Source organism: Cicer arietinum, chromosome 4, assembly GCF_000331145.2.
Source record: "Cicer arietinum cultivar CDC Frontier isolate Library 1 chromosome 4, Cicar.CDCFrontier_v2.0, whole genome shotgun sequence".
Classification (NCBI taxonomy): Eukaryota; Viridiplantae; Streptophyta; class Magnoliopsida; order Fabales; family Fabaceae; genus Cicer; species Cicer arietinum.
In genome coordinates, this window is record NC_021163.2 from 58,812,860 (window position 1) to 58,828,069 (window position 15,210).

At 33.7% G+C, this 15,210-nt stretch overlaps 1 protein-coding gene across 1 annotated transcript in view; it reads left to right on the forward strand.

Annotated features, from left to right (window-relative positions):
- The first annotated feature begins 5,508 nt into the window (after positions 1-5,508).
- LOC101504060 (uncharacterized) overlaps positions 5,509-15,210 on the forward strand; it is a 16,519-nt gene continuing 6,817 nt past the window's right edge. Inside the window, exons 1-15 of the mRNA XM_004498491.4 lie at positions 5,509-5,668; positions 7,660-7,747; positions 7,831-8,058; positions 8,393-8,479; positions 8,607-8,696; positions 8,783-8,909; positions 9,247-9,347; positions 12,769-12,937; positions 13,126-13,247; positions 13,934-14,062; positions 14,156-14,254; positions 14,355-14,412; positions 14,492-14,567; positions 14,660-14,789; positions 15,080-15,210. Coding sequence (XP_004498548.1) covers positions 7,673-7,747; positions 7,831-8,058; positions 8,393-8,479; positions 8,607-8,696; positions 8,783-8,909; positions 9,247-9,347; positions 12,769-12,937; positions 13,126-13,247; positions 13,934-14,062; positions 14,156-14,254; positions 14,355-14,412; positions 14,492-14,567; positions 14,660-14,789; positions 15,080-15,210 — 1,622 coding nt within the window. The 5' untranslated portion in view covers positions 5,509-5,668; positions 7,660-7,672. The remainder of the gene's footprint in view (positions 5,669-7,659; positions 7,748-7,830; positions 8,059-8,392; positions 8,480-8,606; positions 8,697-8,782; positions 8,910-9,246; positions 9,348-12,768; positions 12,938-13,125; positions 13,248-13,933; positions 14,063-14,155; positions 14,255-14,354; positions 14,413-14,491; positions 14,568-14,659; positions 14,790-15,079) is intronic.

Below are 15,210 nucleotides of genomic sequence, written 5' to 3' on the forward strand. Positions count from 1 at the left end.
AATTTTTAAAAATATTAACCCAATTGAACTAAAATCAGGCACCATGTTTTTCATTGATTTAGTAATTTAGTTCAATTGGGAGAGAAAAATTGTAAAAGTTTGGCCAATTCAGCCATTCATATTTTTTTCCTTTAGGAAAAATTGAACAGATCGTAACTCCATAGTATGATTTCCGCTTTCCTTTGTGTTTACAATTTTTTTTGGACTTATTTGCAAGTTGCAACTTATTTTCAACATACAACAATAAGAGATTATATATATTGCCTAAAAAAGATTATATTTAATTTATTAACAAAATATATAAAACTTCGACACTCTTAAATTGTTTTATTAAAGTTTCGTCACTGATTCTACCAGTTATTTCTAAATAACTCGACCCTTCGCTAGATAAATTAATTGAAAATATAATTGTTCTAAACTAGTCTAAGTTCAGTACGTCTCCCTCACATTATTAACTCGGCCCAACTTCTTAAATTGAAGACAACTAACTAGGATTCCTGACATCAACATTTACACCTAGCGACAATGGCTTTTAGGCGACCATCACACTGAATCCACTTGCCTTGATTTGGGAACAATTCCGAATGATCATGGAACATAATCGTCGTCTTATCGTTGTGGTTAATCGACAATCGATCACTCCATGGTGGTAACATTCCAGGAGACATTGGAATTCACTAAAGGTTTTGTGAAATGATGTCGTCACGAAGTTTCGCCTAGAAGAAGAGTTGGGAGGTCATGACTCCAGAACACAAGAGATTTTCCCTCGGACAGTTACTAGATCGAGGATACCGCATAAGGTCCTATGAGGGCTCCCTATCTAGAGAAATGTGTCAACTTCGACATCACTCACAATCAAGGTCACGTTCTGTCTCATCCTCAGCTCGCGTGACTTGTCGAAAACCACACGGATCTCGCGAGTCTCAGGGACCATTTACAACAAGGATCAAGACCTCTAGAATACCAAATGCACTAAAGAAAACCTGTCACATGGACTGATACAATGGGACCACCGATCCCAAAAACAAATCGAAAACGTCCAAGCCATCCTCGACTACCTAGGGGTGGAACGACCCATTAAATGGCATCTCTACGCCCTCACATTAAAAAAAAAAGTGTGAGGACTTGGTTTAAGGATGAATTTTGCAGGCAAATCGCCACTCAATACACATCATTCTGTAAACAACCAAAGACGATTGTCCAGGGAAGAGATGAACCTCTCAAGAACTACATAAAACACTTCAACAAAAAATTCGTGTTTGTCAAATAGGCGAATGACAACATTAAGATGTACTTAATGAATGAAGGTCTCCTTGAGGGAAAGTGCTTTGCTGACGACATTGAGTTGAAGAAGCCTATGATCCTGAACAACTTCCTCGCCCAAGCACAAACCTACATCCAAAACAAAGAAATCCACGTGCCGATAGATACGCATGGACATGTCAGACAAGGACAACAAGAACTTAGCTACTAATACCTCCCGACAATCTCTAGTTAAACGCAAGCGGGGAGAAAAACTACGAAAATATTCGATGAACTGAGGGAACCGGCTTGGTCAATACCTCACTTATACCCCTCTAAATGCATCCAGGGAACACATATTGGCCGAGTGTGTTAATTCTGAATTTAAGGAAAGGGGAATCCATTTCCCTCGACATGTCCCTTCGATACCAGGGGTTGACAAAAGCAACTACTACCGTTTCCACAAGTGTATTGGACACAACACTGACAATTGCATCCACCTGAAGAACACCATCAAACTTCTCATCCAAAAACCAGTCGAGGACGCAACTCCTCCCCAAAACGAAGAAAACCCGAGTCCCTATGTCTTGCTAACAACACCCTAACTAGCGTCATCCACAAAGACAAAGATGGTTCGCAAAGACTTCCAATTGTTATGTCCTTCACATGAGGGATTCCTAAAAGCATGACTTTTGCAATGATGATGCTCATCAATCATGCTTTTACCTCATGGGAGAACTTTGCCAGCGCCCTTGTCATATCAGGTTGATACTCAAATGCTAATTTATCCTGTATTGGTTATGTCAAGAGAAAACTAGAGGGCATGACCTCCAAAATCCTGCACAGAGTCACAATTAGCAAGAAGAGATCTCGACCCCCTTTATCTTTTTATAATAAAGAAATAATTGGAGGGATAACGAACTCCCAAATCCCACTGCTCATATAGGTGTACATGGCCAACTTCGAAGTTTGGAGGGACCTAATCGACCAAGGGAGTTCATATGACATCATGTACTTTGGGTTGTTCGTCACCCTCTACCTTACCAAACATAATTTGATGCCTTCTATAGGACCTAATTTACAAGGCTTCAAAAGATCGACCACCACCCCTTGGGGCTATGTCGAGCTACTCGTAACTTTCGAAGAAGACAACTATATGAAGACAGTCAAGACCCAATTGCTAGTTATCGACTGCAAGGTGATCTACAACTACATAATCGACCATCCGACCATGGATGAGTTAGGCACAGTCTATTCAATTGTTCCAGACTGGCCTAAGCCCAATATGTCTCCTCACACCGACCCGCTCCAACTTCCTGAACTATAAAGGCAACCGACTAGGGTTCCTTCCCCATCTACAATGAGACTTCAGTCTATATAAATACTCCTCGAATCAATACTTACTTGAATGTCAGAGTATTTGCAGTTACCACCCCTTCGTCGAAATCTAGACATTCCTCCAAATTTACAAAACTAACCGTCGTCTTAGATCCATTTCAAGTTCAAAGTTTCGATATAAAATAATCTAGCAACATTTAAGTTATTGAAGTATCAACTTGTCATGTCTATGAATTGTTTATTTCAATAGTAGAATTGTGATTATGTCTCTGTTCAAATGTTTTAAAGTTAAATTATGACTTTTTCAGCCTCATTTGTTTAATTTAATATTACAATTATTATTTTTGTCTCTAATTATAAACATGTTTAAAAAAAATTATCTTTAGAAATAACTATATTTTTTAATTATTAAGTTATTTATTATTTTTTTAAATACATCCATTGTTAATTTTATTAATAAAAAAATATTATTAATTAATTAATTTTAAACATAAAAAGTCAAATTAAATAATATAAAAAGTAGTTTAAAAACATTTTTACATAAAATATATATTATAATTATATATAAGTAAAAAAATAAGGAGAGTTCATAAATATGCATAGATGTATTTTATTTTTTCAATTAAATAGATAACTCGCCGTCCATGCAGTTTGTCGTTGTTGAATATTCTCCATACTTTTTAGCGAAAGAAAACAAAGTTAAACGAAGACAAGTTGGAAGAAGAACAATCGACTAATAAGCTAAGCTGGGCGATGTGGATTACCAAACACGTGACACGTGTAAAGTGCTTACGCGAACGCGTTTCCTACTTCGCGTACAGTCCAATTCTACGAGCGAAAAAGAGTCAGCAAGACAAAAAAGTAGTACTAGTAGTTTCCACTTTACCCGTAGCCAACAAAACGATACGAAAATTCAAATCGACGACATTTCCTACCTGTCGTTTGCCCTTCTAAGAAAATCGCTTATTCTCCTTTATATATATACTCCATCTGTCAAATATAAATAAATTTGTCGAAAAAAAGTTTGATCAATTTATCTTAATATAAAAATCAATATTTATTATTCATGAGTTTTATTTTTATGAGAACTATTTTTTTATAGCCAATTACTAGTAATTACTATTAATTAATTAATTTGACGGAAAAATAATTTATTAACAGTATAGATCGAAATTTAGACACCTTTTAAGAAACTTTTTTTCACATCTCAATTTACACATTATAGAACGAAGAAAAATGTAAAATGATTGGACTATAAAATATATATTTTGTACATGAAAATATTTAACTAAATTGTCGTTCTCTTTAGCATTAAATATAAATAAAAAAATTTGAAGTTGATATATTTGATAAAAAAATAAGATCAAATATTTTTTTTTTAAATATTTATTTTATTTATATTTTTTCATGGAAGGAGTAGTTATATTATACTTATACAAGTATACATATTAATAATTATTATAATTATAATAATATATTATTATTACAAACAAAATATTATATTATTAATTCATATTGTTTATTTTTAATTATCACATTTGCAATAAAATTTATTTTTATTTAATTTTTATTTTTAAAGATAAATATAATATTAATTATTGATTTGTTAATAATACATTTAGTTGTTTATTGCAAAAAGAAAAATATATAAAATGATATAATAAATGATGAAATATTTTGTAAAAATAGAAAATAAAAACTAAAATGTATTTTTAGTATTCAATTTTAATTTTAATTTTCTATTTTTCCTTTAATTTTGATTCTCTAATTTTAAAAATGTTCACATAAAATGGTGGCAAAGATAAGAGGATCAATATTTCAGTTTTATTAGTTAGGTTGGTATGTATAAAAAGTTAAAACTAATTTAAAAAAGAAGTGGACGACTATAATTGTTAAAATTTAATTTAGGCTAAATTACATCTGTGTCCCTTAACTTAATTTCAGGTAACGTTTTAGTCATTTATCTTTTTTTTTCTTTCCCGATTTAGTCCTTTATTCATAAAAATATCAAATAAAGTACGAAAATATGAGTTTATTTGAAGATTTGCGTTACAAATTTGATGAAATTTGTATTATATTGAAGAATATAATTAATTTTATGAGTTTTAATTGAAATTTTTTTTGAATTTTTGTATAAAAAAGGATATTATTGTTGAAATTTTAAAACATAAAATATCAAATTGTCACTTAAAATTAAAATAAAGGACCAAGTTGGGAAAAAAAAAGATAAAGGACTAAAACGTTACCTGAAATTAAGTTAAGGGACCACGAATGTAATTTAGCCTTTAATTTATATTCCTTCCACTTCATATTAAATATCAGATTTGTACTTTTTTTCGATTTCAAAATAATTGTTAATTTAAAATACCAATAAAACATTTATTCCTTCTATTATATAATAATCAATTATTTAATTATTTTATAAATATTAAAAATATATAAATAAAAGAGAAATAATATAATTTTTATTAAATTATCGTTAATCATTTATTCTAAGACAATTTTATTGTTGCAAATAAGTCACTTAGAAGATAGAGAGTATTATTTTTTCTAATAATATACATTGATTTATTGAATTTAATACTATTTAACTAGTCCATTAAGTATAATTAATAAGACTATGTTTTAAATGAAATTTATCTTAAAAATTAATGGATGTGTACTGTTTTGTAAAACTACTTTACCTACATAATTAATCACAATCGTTATGCAATTAAAAAATACAATTAAATATGAAAATTAATCTCTAATTAATCATTGATGTAAAAAAGTAGTTTATAGTCTATATTTTCATATTCGTGTCGTTGAAATCAAAGCAATTAATATTTCTTTAAGAATGGAAGAAACTCAAATGTTAAAAACATGACATTTAATTTATGAGATGTGTGTATACATTAATTAAATTTTTGACAAAGTCGATCGGTTATAATTATTGTCTCGATAATCATTTACTATATGAAAATTAATTTCATTATCATGTGATAATTACTATCTATTCATATTCATAACTTTTCTAGTTGCGACTCTTTTTCACAGAGCACAGTTTCTTTCTTGTCCAATCAGTTACTCATCTTCTCCAAAGCCTCAGGTAATAACGCTCTCCCACTCTTCTTCGATTCTTCACCCAAACGATAAATCTCAATTTCAATTTCGAACTATTGGTTTCCAATTATAATCAAAATTCATAAATTTTCACTGTGTTTATTGTTCTCTGTTCATTCATTGAATTTCATTCCTCGTGTTCATTTTCTAAATTTTGATATGAAATTTCATCATCATTTACGTTGGATTGTATTGTTAGTTGATATTACTATATCGTTTTTTGCCTTGCTTTCATCATCGTTATTTTCGTCACTTTACTTGTAACCGATGTGGATTTTTCTTCATCGCAGTTAATTTCTCTATTTTTGATGTAAAGTTAAATATGTGTGTGTGTTTTTTTTTTGTTTCAAAGAGTTTATTGGTGAAACACGCCAAATTTAAGTTGAGAAATGAAATGACCCTACTGTAAGTGGGTGTCCTAAGGTGTTTGTTCCAAAAGTGTCCATTTATGGATATTAGTAGTGGGACTAGCTGAAAATAGAACCTTAGATTAAGAGTCACTACCTTTGGAATGAAAAATAAACGAAAAGTTGATGTATGTATGTAAGGCCTAGCTCAACTGACAATGTCAATATTGCTAGACTAAATATTTTCCGTGCTGACCCAGGTTCGAACTAAGATCTCCACTTTGCGTGTGTTATATGCTGATCGTGCTTGCTATTTCGTCTACAAACCCAAAAAATTGATGTATTTGATCTTAATTTTAAACCAAATAGATCAGCTTTTCAAATATCAATTTTGTTATTATTTAATTCTGGAAGGAGTATTCTACTAGACTTAAGTTTGATTCAATGATTAACGTTTTTTTGGGGTTCTTGGAATTTCCTGATTAACTTTCACTAAGTCCCTCTCAGCATATGTCTTCTTGAACATAAATTATGGTCAGCTTAGCATGTCACTGAGTTATTATGGATGGGTTATTTGATTTTCCTCTAGACCTGCCTGAGACCAATGATTAATCTACAGTTTCTCGTTATATTTACTTGTGCTTTATATACTTTTAATTCAAAAGCCAGGTTCATTCACTTTTTTCTCTGCCTACTTTGCCTGTTGAATATTTCCAATGCTATTGTTAGGAACAGTATATGTTTCAATGACATTGATTTACATCTATTAGGAGGTGTTTGGTGATGGTATTTTGGGATGGAACTATAGTATACCGGAGTATTATGGATGTAGGGGAATAAGAAGTCCCTGCCTTTGGCATTAAAATTAAAATTAGTTTAGAATATGCTTGTAATGTCATTTTCTCTCACAGGAAATACCATTTGGTTTGAAGCAGGGACAATGCTTAGGTCCACCCTAGTTTGTGCTTGAACTTAACCTTTTATTTAATAGAATATTATAATGGGTGGCAAAGATCAAACTCCTGAACACTCGGTCAATGTCTAATGGAAGCGGCGATAATGTACACGTTCATTCTAAATTTCTAACCACCTGCTGAAACTCAACCTTTATATAGAGGAATGAGGGAATCAAGAATTGAACTTTAAAACACATGGTCATAAAGGCTCCGGTATCATGTCCCAAAAGCTTTTGTTTAGTTGTTAGGTGAAGACCAGTGAATATTTTTATATCTCACATAAAAAAATATAATTTGCATTGTCTCATTTATATTTGAGATGTTTAATATAATAATCGCAGAGTTGTTTTGTGCAACCTGCTTACTAGCAAGTATTGCACTATTCTGCTGTTCTCTGTATTTTAGTTGAATTATTTTCTCCATTCATCAACTTGTTATAATACTTTGAAAAACTTGAGAGTTTACAACGTTTGTTATTCTCTGGATGCCATAAACTGCATTTTTTAATTGAATATTGTTTTGATTCTTTCTTAGTGATTTTCTAATGTGTTATTACCTATCAATGACTTTCTTGGTTCTTGATTTGGTGCAAATATATATGTTACAAAGTAGTCACTCTGCCATATCTGTACATTTGTTCTTAAATTAATTGTACCCGTTATTTCATGTTGTAGTGTGCCCGTCAGAATGGGGTTGGGGAACCTTTACAGAAGACGTATTAGAGTATTTGCAATGGCCATATTAGTATACCTAGATTATAAGGTGAGCTGGTTTGTTGCTCAGATTTTATTTTATTAAAAAATAAATCTATTGAACTTCTTACTTTCTTGTATTTGTGTTTATAGGGTGTACAACAACGAGAGAAATGGATTAGCAAATCTAAACAACATGTACTGTGGGAGAAGGCTCATGAGAGGAATGCTAAACGAATTTTGAAATTGATAATAGAGATGGAAGGCTTGTGGGTGAAACTTGGGCAATATATGTCAACGCGTGCTGATGTTCTTCCTGCACCTTATATAAATAATTTGAGGCAGTTGCAGGACTCCCTTCCTCCTCGACCCTTGGAAGAGGTTTTCTAAAAAATTTCGATTTAAACAATTACTATTCTGTAGTTAAAGGAAAAAATGCTTTTGGGGGATGATTTACATGACAAGGTTTCAAGAAAAAAAAAATCCCTCATATTTTTTAGCATTAGAAATGATTTTTGTTTTTTACATGGCTAGTATAGGATTTGACTGCATATTTTACTGTTAGCCAAATTCACACTTCTTCTGTTGAAAATGAAATTCGCAATCCATGAACAAGAATAAGAGCTATCATATGCTAACAACCTACATGAGAATTTCATATTTTTCTTGAGTTGCCACCACTACAGACTTCTCAATGTAGTTTTTATATTTGAAGGTCTATGGCACCATACAGAAAGAGTTGGGAAAATCAATGGATGAGCTCTTTTCGGATTTTGTCAATAAACCTTTGGCAACAGCATCAGTAAGATCATGAAGATATTTTTGCTGCTAGATGAATTTTTTTTAACTTCAGTTAAGAATCTCTATAATTAAATGTATTTCCTTGAGTGACTTGATTCATTTGAATCTAAGCTGCACATTTTAAACAGATAGCCCAAGTCCACCGTGCAACTCTGCTCAATGGACAGGAAGTGGTTGTCAAAGTTCAACATGATGGCATCAATACAGTCATACTGGAGGTTTTGCTTGTTTTATCCTTCAGGATATATGGATATTAAGGTCACTGGAGGCTTTCAAATAATTTTTTGACCTACATTGTTTTCAGGACTTAAAAAATGCAAAGTCAATTGTTGACTGGATTGCATGGGCTGAGCCACAATACAACTTCAATCCTATGATTGATGAATGGTGCAAAGAAGCTCCAAAAGAACTTGACTTCAATCTTGAAGCCGGTAACTTTCTGGTCTTCTCCAAATTATTATGTTGTAAAACCAAATTTGTTCCTGAATATGTCTTCGGTATATTTTGTTGGAGCTAGTTGCTTGGATTTTCAAGACTTTATGTTTACCTAGTTCTGTCAAGGTTGGAAATGTCTTTGCGTGTTCTCTGTCATTGGTGTTTATCACAGTTTCTTTTAGGGATTTCTTTAACTGATATGTTGAAAAGTTAATGGACTATTTACTCACAATTGTTTCATTTTGAAATTTGTGTATTTGTGCCTTTGGTTTGAAGGATATCTTCTCCTTCATTTTTCATCCGTGTCTCTTACTAACACTTCTTTTTCTGTAGAAAACACCAGGACTGTGGCAAAAAATCTTGGCTGCAGAAACAAACATGATGGAAATTTGAATCCCAATAGAGTGGATGTTTTAATCCCGGATGTAATTCAGGTACTCTTGTCTTCTATAATATTATATGATTGAGTTATTTACTCATAAAGGTGACATTATAGTGGAGGCAACTTAGAGTACTAAGGAAAAAGTGTGTGAAACAAGTGATCCCTTATAATCATAATTTTTGTAGTCTATTATTTTTGAAGTTGTGGGATTTTAGAGAAAAGGAGAAGAGAAAATAATAAGAGTTTGAATATTATTGATAATAGTTTTATGCTACCTTTATTACAAAAGACTCAATACTAATATCTATTTATAGAAAAACATAGACTCAATCCTAAATCAGGAATAAATCATAATAATAATTAGAGATATTCTTAGATATCTCTATGATTATAAATTGACCATAGAAAATAACTCAAGATACTCTAATATAATATAAAAAATGTAAGATATTTTCTAATATTCTAAAACTCCCCCTCAAGCTAAAACTTACTAAGCTTTAGATTGCTACAAGAAAACAATGTTTTGCTCCACAAAATAATAAAAAAGATGGAAAGGCAACTCAGAGATGCATGTGAAGTCAGAGAGAATTGCTATAAATATAGCCTAGCCAGATAACCTGATTGATTATCAGCCTGAGAGAAATTCATGGCAAACAATTGAAAAAAACAAGCTTTGTTCTTCTAAAAAACTGCATTTTGAAGTTTCAAACCAATAATAACAGAGACTCAAAATATTAAAACTTGAATTTGCTTCAAGGAAACAGAGTCATGTTTCAGGTAGAGAAAGGCAATGTTAGTATATCTGTGACAAAGATGGAGCCAATGTATCTGGGACAAATTGTCAAGATAAAGTGAGTCATGAAAATAAAAGACACCGTCAAAATAACTATCAACGGAAGAAGAAGTCATCACTAATATGATTGATATGTGGGAAAATGAGACACCACCAGAATGATCGTCGATGAGAATAAAAGTCGATGAGAATAAAAGCCATTGTTATAATCTATTAGTAAGAACTAAATTGCATGACAAACACCAAAGAAGAAGCAGTGCAACTCTAACGAAGCAAAGCCATGATCGGTCAATGGAGTGAGAAAGCGCATCAAAAACAGGAGAGATAACGACTGTTTGAACAAGGGCACATATTTTCGTTGATCAAAATTCAAACTGAGAAAGGTCGCGTCCTAAACGATTGTCGAACCGAGGCAAGACAAACTGAGAAAGGTCACGTCGTAAACGATTGTGGAACCAGATACCTTTGACCTCCTCTACAAGTGGACTTATCAGTTGCATTGACCATATAGCCTTCAGGTACGGTATGAAAGCATCATAGTATTTTTGAAAGTGATCCTGAGATGAATCAGCAACTGATGCCAAAGCAGTTAAAGCTCCCTCTTGCACCATTTGTTTACCATTCTGAAGAAGTACAAGCAGTTTGCTAACTATTCCATCCAAGTATGGTGTTAAAATATCTGGTGTGCAATTCTCGCTGAAGTTGAGCAGAGCTGAAGCAGCATGAGTCTCTACACGAGGATTCTGAAAATCATCCATCGCAGCAGCTAGGGCTGGCAACACCCCTTGATGATATTGAACTTGCAAATATGGACCCAAATCAGTAGACAGTTGCCCAATTGCATTAATAGCTGCCCACCTTACATGAGGATGCTGATCAGGAAATGAATTCAATACCATAGCCACCACTTGCTCCAAATTCTTTATCATGACCTTTGAGCATCCTTCAGCTATCTGAGCAAGTGCAATCAATGCAGCAAGACGTTTTTGCCACTCAGGTGCAGCCAAATATGCAAGTAATTGTTTAGAAGCAACAGGGACAATCGTATTTCCTCCCAAAGATGTAGATAACCTATCCAAACATTCCTGTCCAACAGTCTCCGCAGTGTGCCAAGCTGGATCATCCTCAATATCCAAAAGCATTTTCATAAGAATCGCAAACAACCTGCTAGGAAACTGCGACATCTTCCTCATCATACCAGGAGCACACTCCCTCGGGTGCAGCCAAATATGCAAGTAATTGTTTAGAAGCAACAGGGACAATTGTATTTCCTCCCAAAGATGTAGATAACCTATCCAAACATTCTTGTCCAACACTATAATTGCTAGTTTCACCAGCATCTTCATCCTCAGTCTCCGCAGTGTGCCAAGCTGGATCATCCTCAATATCCAAAAGCATTTTCATAAGAATCGCAAACAGCCTGCTAGGAAACTGCGACATCTTCCTCATCATACCAGGAGCACACTCCCTCACTTCAGCGAGAGTTATCACAAACTGCTCAAACGGTTGTTTTTTCGCAACTGCCTTCAATGCCCCAGCCTCAATTAGTTTAAAGTAATCATCATTTAATCCCGAGTCACCACAAAAAGTATCATAATAGAATCCCTCTCCTCTTGTAGTACACGGCCCAATGCAAATCTTGCATCCATACTCCGTCTCATGTGACTGGCCAAGAATGTGAGCACTAGAATGCCAAAAAGTGTCACGTCCTTCATCAGCATCAAACCTAAAGATCTGAAGTTGAGAATCCTCTTCAATAGGACGAGTCATATCCCAAAGAACACAATTTACCTAAGAGCATTATTGGCCAAATTCTTTGAGATTTCATGATAGGAATGGGCTCTGCTCTATCATTTCACGAGCAACGTCCAAATGAGTAGTTTGCCGTTTCTTTCCTTCCTTCACGTTTCCATCAAGAAGTGTTGCCTTAATCAGATCTGGAGATGGGGAAAGCAGGCGAATCTGCTGCTCCTCCTGAATCGATTCGAAGATACGGACGCGCTTAGGGATTGAGGCGGCTAGGTAGGATTCATCCTTTGCGTGAACAACCATGGCGGCAGCAGCGGTGGATGAATACAAATAGAAACGAGCAGCGGCGGCGGAGGAAGATGAATAGAAACGCTTGGTGTTTCTTTGAAGGAGCGAAGGGTGGTCGTTTGCCGGAAAAGTCGTCAGAAATAGTGACGACGGCGTAGCAAACTGAACGAAAACGAGTGAAATCAGTGTCGTTTGAGGCATCTTAGAGTACTAAGGAAAAAGTGTGTGAAACAAGTGATCCCTTATAATCATAATTTTCAGTCTTTATTATCTTAATATGACGACATGATGCCAATCATTCTCAACCCCAGACCTGATTAGACATTTATATTTATTCATGTGAGAGTTGAAGTGACCTAAATTTACATATTTCTCTACACGGTCCCATAGCAATGTGAATTGTAGTTAAACATTTTTGCCCTCGGTAGTTATGTTATGCGACACCTTTTCTAAGTGCAGTTTCCATCCAATGGATAAGTATAGTGTTTTCCTTCCTGTGCATGTATATATTAGTATGCCTATTGGTACCTTAATATTTATGTGGTTCAAAATGAAATGTTGTTCCGTGTATTCTTCTGTATTATATTTTCTTTTCCTTTTGGAGTTTATCATATTTATATAATCTGGTTGCTTCCAATGACAGGCTACAGAAAAGGTCCTTGTTTTAGAGTACATGGATGGAATTCGGTTGAATGATTTAGAAGCTCTAGAAGCATATGGAGTGAATAATCAAAAGATTGTTGAGGAGATTACTCGTGCCTATGCCCATCAAATATATGTTGATGGGTTTTTTAACGGTGATCCTCATCCAGGTATACTGTCCATCTCTGTGTGTGTATGTTATATTTTTGTGCCTGTGTATGCATGAGCACAAGTCTATAATGTTTTATGTACAACATTTTTCAATTTATTGTAGAAATTTTATTAACAACTTTCTGTTATAATTTTCCAATTATTCCATGTACTCATGGAAATGGTTCTCTAACTTAAATAATTTTAGGAAATTTTCTTGTGAGCAAGGAATCTCCACATCGTCCCATTTTACTCGACTTTGGGCTTACGAAGAAACTTTCAAACACCATTAAGCAAGCACTTGCAAAGATGTTTTTGGCATCTGTTGAGGTCGGTGCTGGCTTTTATGTTTTTTCATAGCATCTGTTGTTGCTGTTTTCTTGAGCATAACATCTCAGAATATGAAGGTTATTTACCAGACTCTTACTTGAGCTGTTAGTAGTGTAGCTTAATCATATTAACTGATATATTGTGATAATGTTCTTTGATAAATTTATTTGGCCCTACATATTAGTGTTAGTAATAATACTTTAAAAAATTTGGTTGATTAATTTTTCCATGATGTTGAAATCACTTTTTCACAAATTGCACTGTACTTTGGTCTTCGTGACCTCCAATTTTCATTGAGAAGCTGAATTGATCGTACTGGTGGATGTCGAGTTGAGCTAAGCTTGCTTCCCTAAAGCAAGTTGGGGTCTAAATGGGTTTGCTAGAGATGTAAATGCCTTTTCCTATCCCCGCCAAACAGAATAAGCTTTTTTTTGGGTGCTTTTGTTAATTCATGGAAGTCAAGTTAGACAGTTCCTAATAGCCAAGTGTCTATGATTTAGGAACAAACAATCCTAATTTTTTACTTTGTCTATTTCCTTTCGGCTTTTAGAACCATTTTTAACTTTTGTATGACAATTTCTTTAGGATTGTCATTATCGGTATAAGTTTTTTGTACTTAACTGTTGCTCTAATTTCCAAAAGATATTTCTAAATGATGATTGAGCTTGTCAACCTTTTTATTATAGGGGGACCATGTGGCCCTTCTGTCCGCCTTTGCAGAAATGGGGCTTAAGCTGCGTCTGGACATGCCAGAGCAGGCAATGGAGGTCACAGCTATATTTTTCCGAGCAACAACACCAGCAAAAGAATCCATAGTAAGTATGCCTCAAGCTCCAGAAAGTATCATATTCTTTACTCTTTTTGATGTTTAATTTAATCTAATTCTGATCTATTTTCCTGATGCTAAGGAAACATTAAAATCTCTAGAGAATCAAAGAAACAAAAATATGAAGGTTATACAGGAGAAAATGAACCTTGACAAAAAAGAAATGAAACGCTTCAATCCTGTGAGTTCGAATATATATACTTGCATTGTCTTTTGCTATTCCAAATTTATGAAGCTGATAGTATGTCAGTTACAGTCATAATTTTTATAACTTTTTTCAGGTTGATGCATTTCCTGGTGATATTGTAATATTTGGACGGGTTCTTAATCTTCTAAGAGGTCTGTTATTTCGCATTGTGGTGCCATTGTAATACTTATTCGTTCTACAACCTTATTTACTTGACTGATTTGGATGTAGGGCTTTCTTCCAGCATGGACGTTCACATAGTATATATGGACATAATGAAGCCATTTGCAGAATCTGTTTTGAGTGGGTGCGTCTTTTGGTTTTGTTTTTTAATTTTTTAATTATCAGTGTATTCTACATTGCTTGTTTGACCTATAGCTGATTTGAGTTGGACTTCAGGTACATTAATAGAGGACCATCGGTAAATGATAGATGGGTTTTTGATTCACCAGTCCATTCTGATGTTGAAGCCAAGCTGAGGCAACTTTTAATTGAGCTGGGAAATATTGATAAGATACTTGGAATCCAGGTGTGTGTTTCTTTTATAAATCCTTGATATACTAAAGCTTGAGATTGTTTTGGTTTTTCCTATGCATTTATAATTGTTAATTATATTTCCTTATGCACAGTTAGCTTTACTACACTGGACTAGACCTGGGTTGTATATCACAAATTTACTTAAATTATTAATGATTTGCGTGAAAATTATGAAGTTTTCCATTTGTTCACATATAATGTTGCTGCCATTGCATTTGATGCTCAACAAGTAAATGAAGTACATTTTAATTGTTTTAATAAGTTTCCTCAATATCTTGAAAGGTATGTGCCTACAAAGATGGAGAGGTCATTATTGACACTGCTGCTGGAGTGCTTGGTAAATATGATCCTCGTCCAGTTAAGCTTGATAGCCTTTTTCCAGTGTTTTCTGTTACAAAGGGTATCACAGCAGG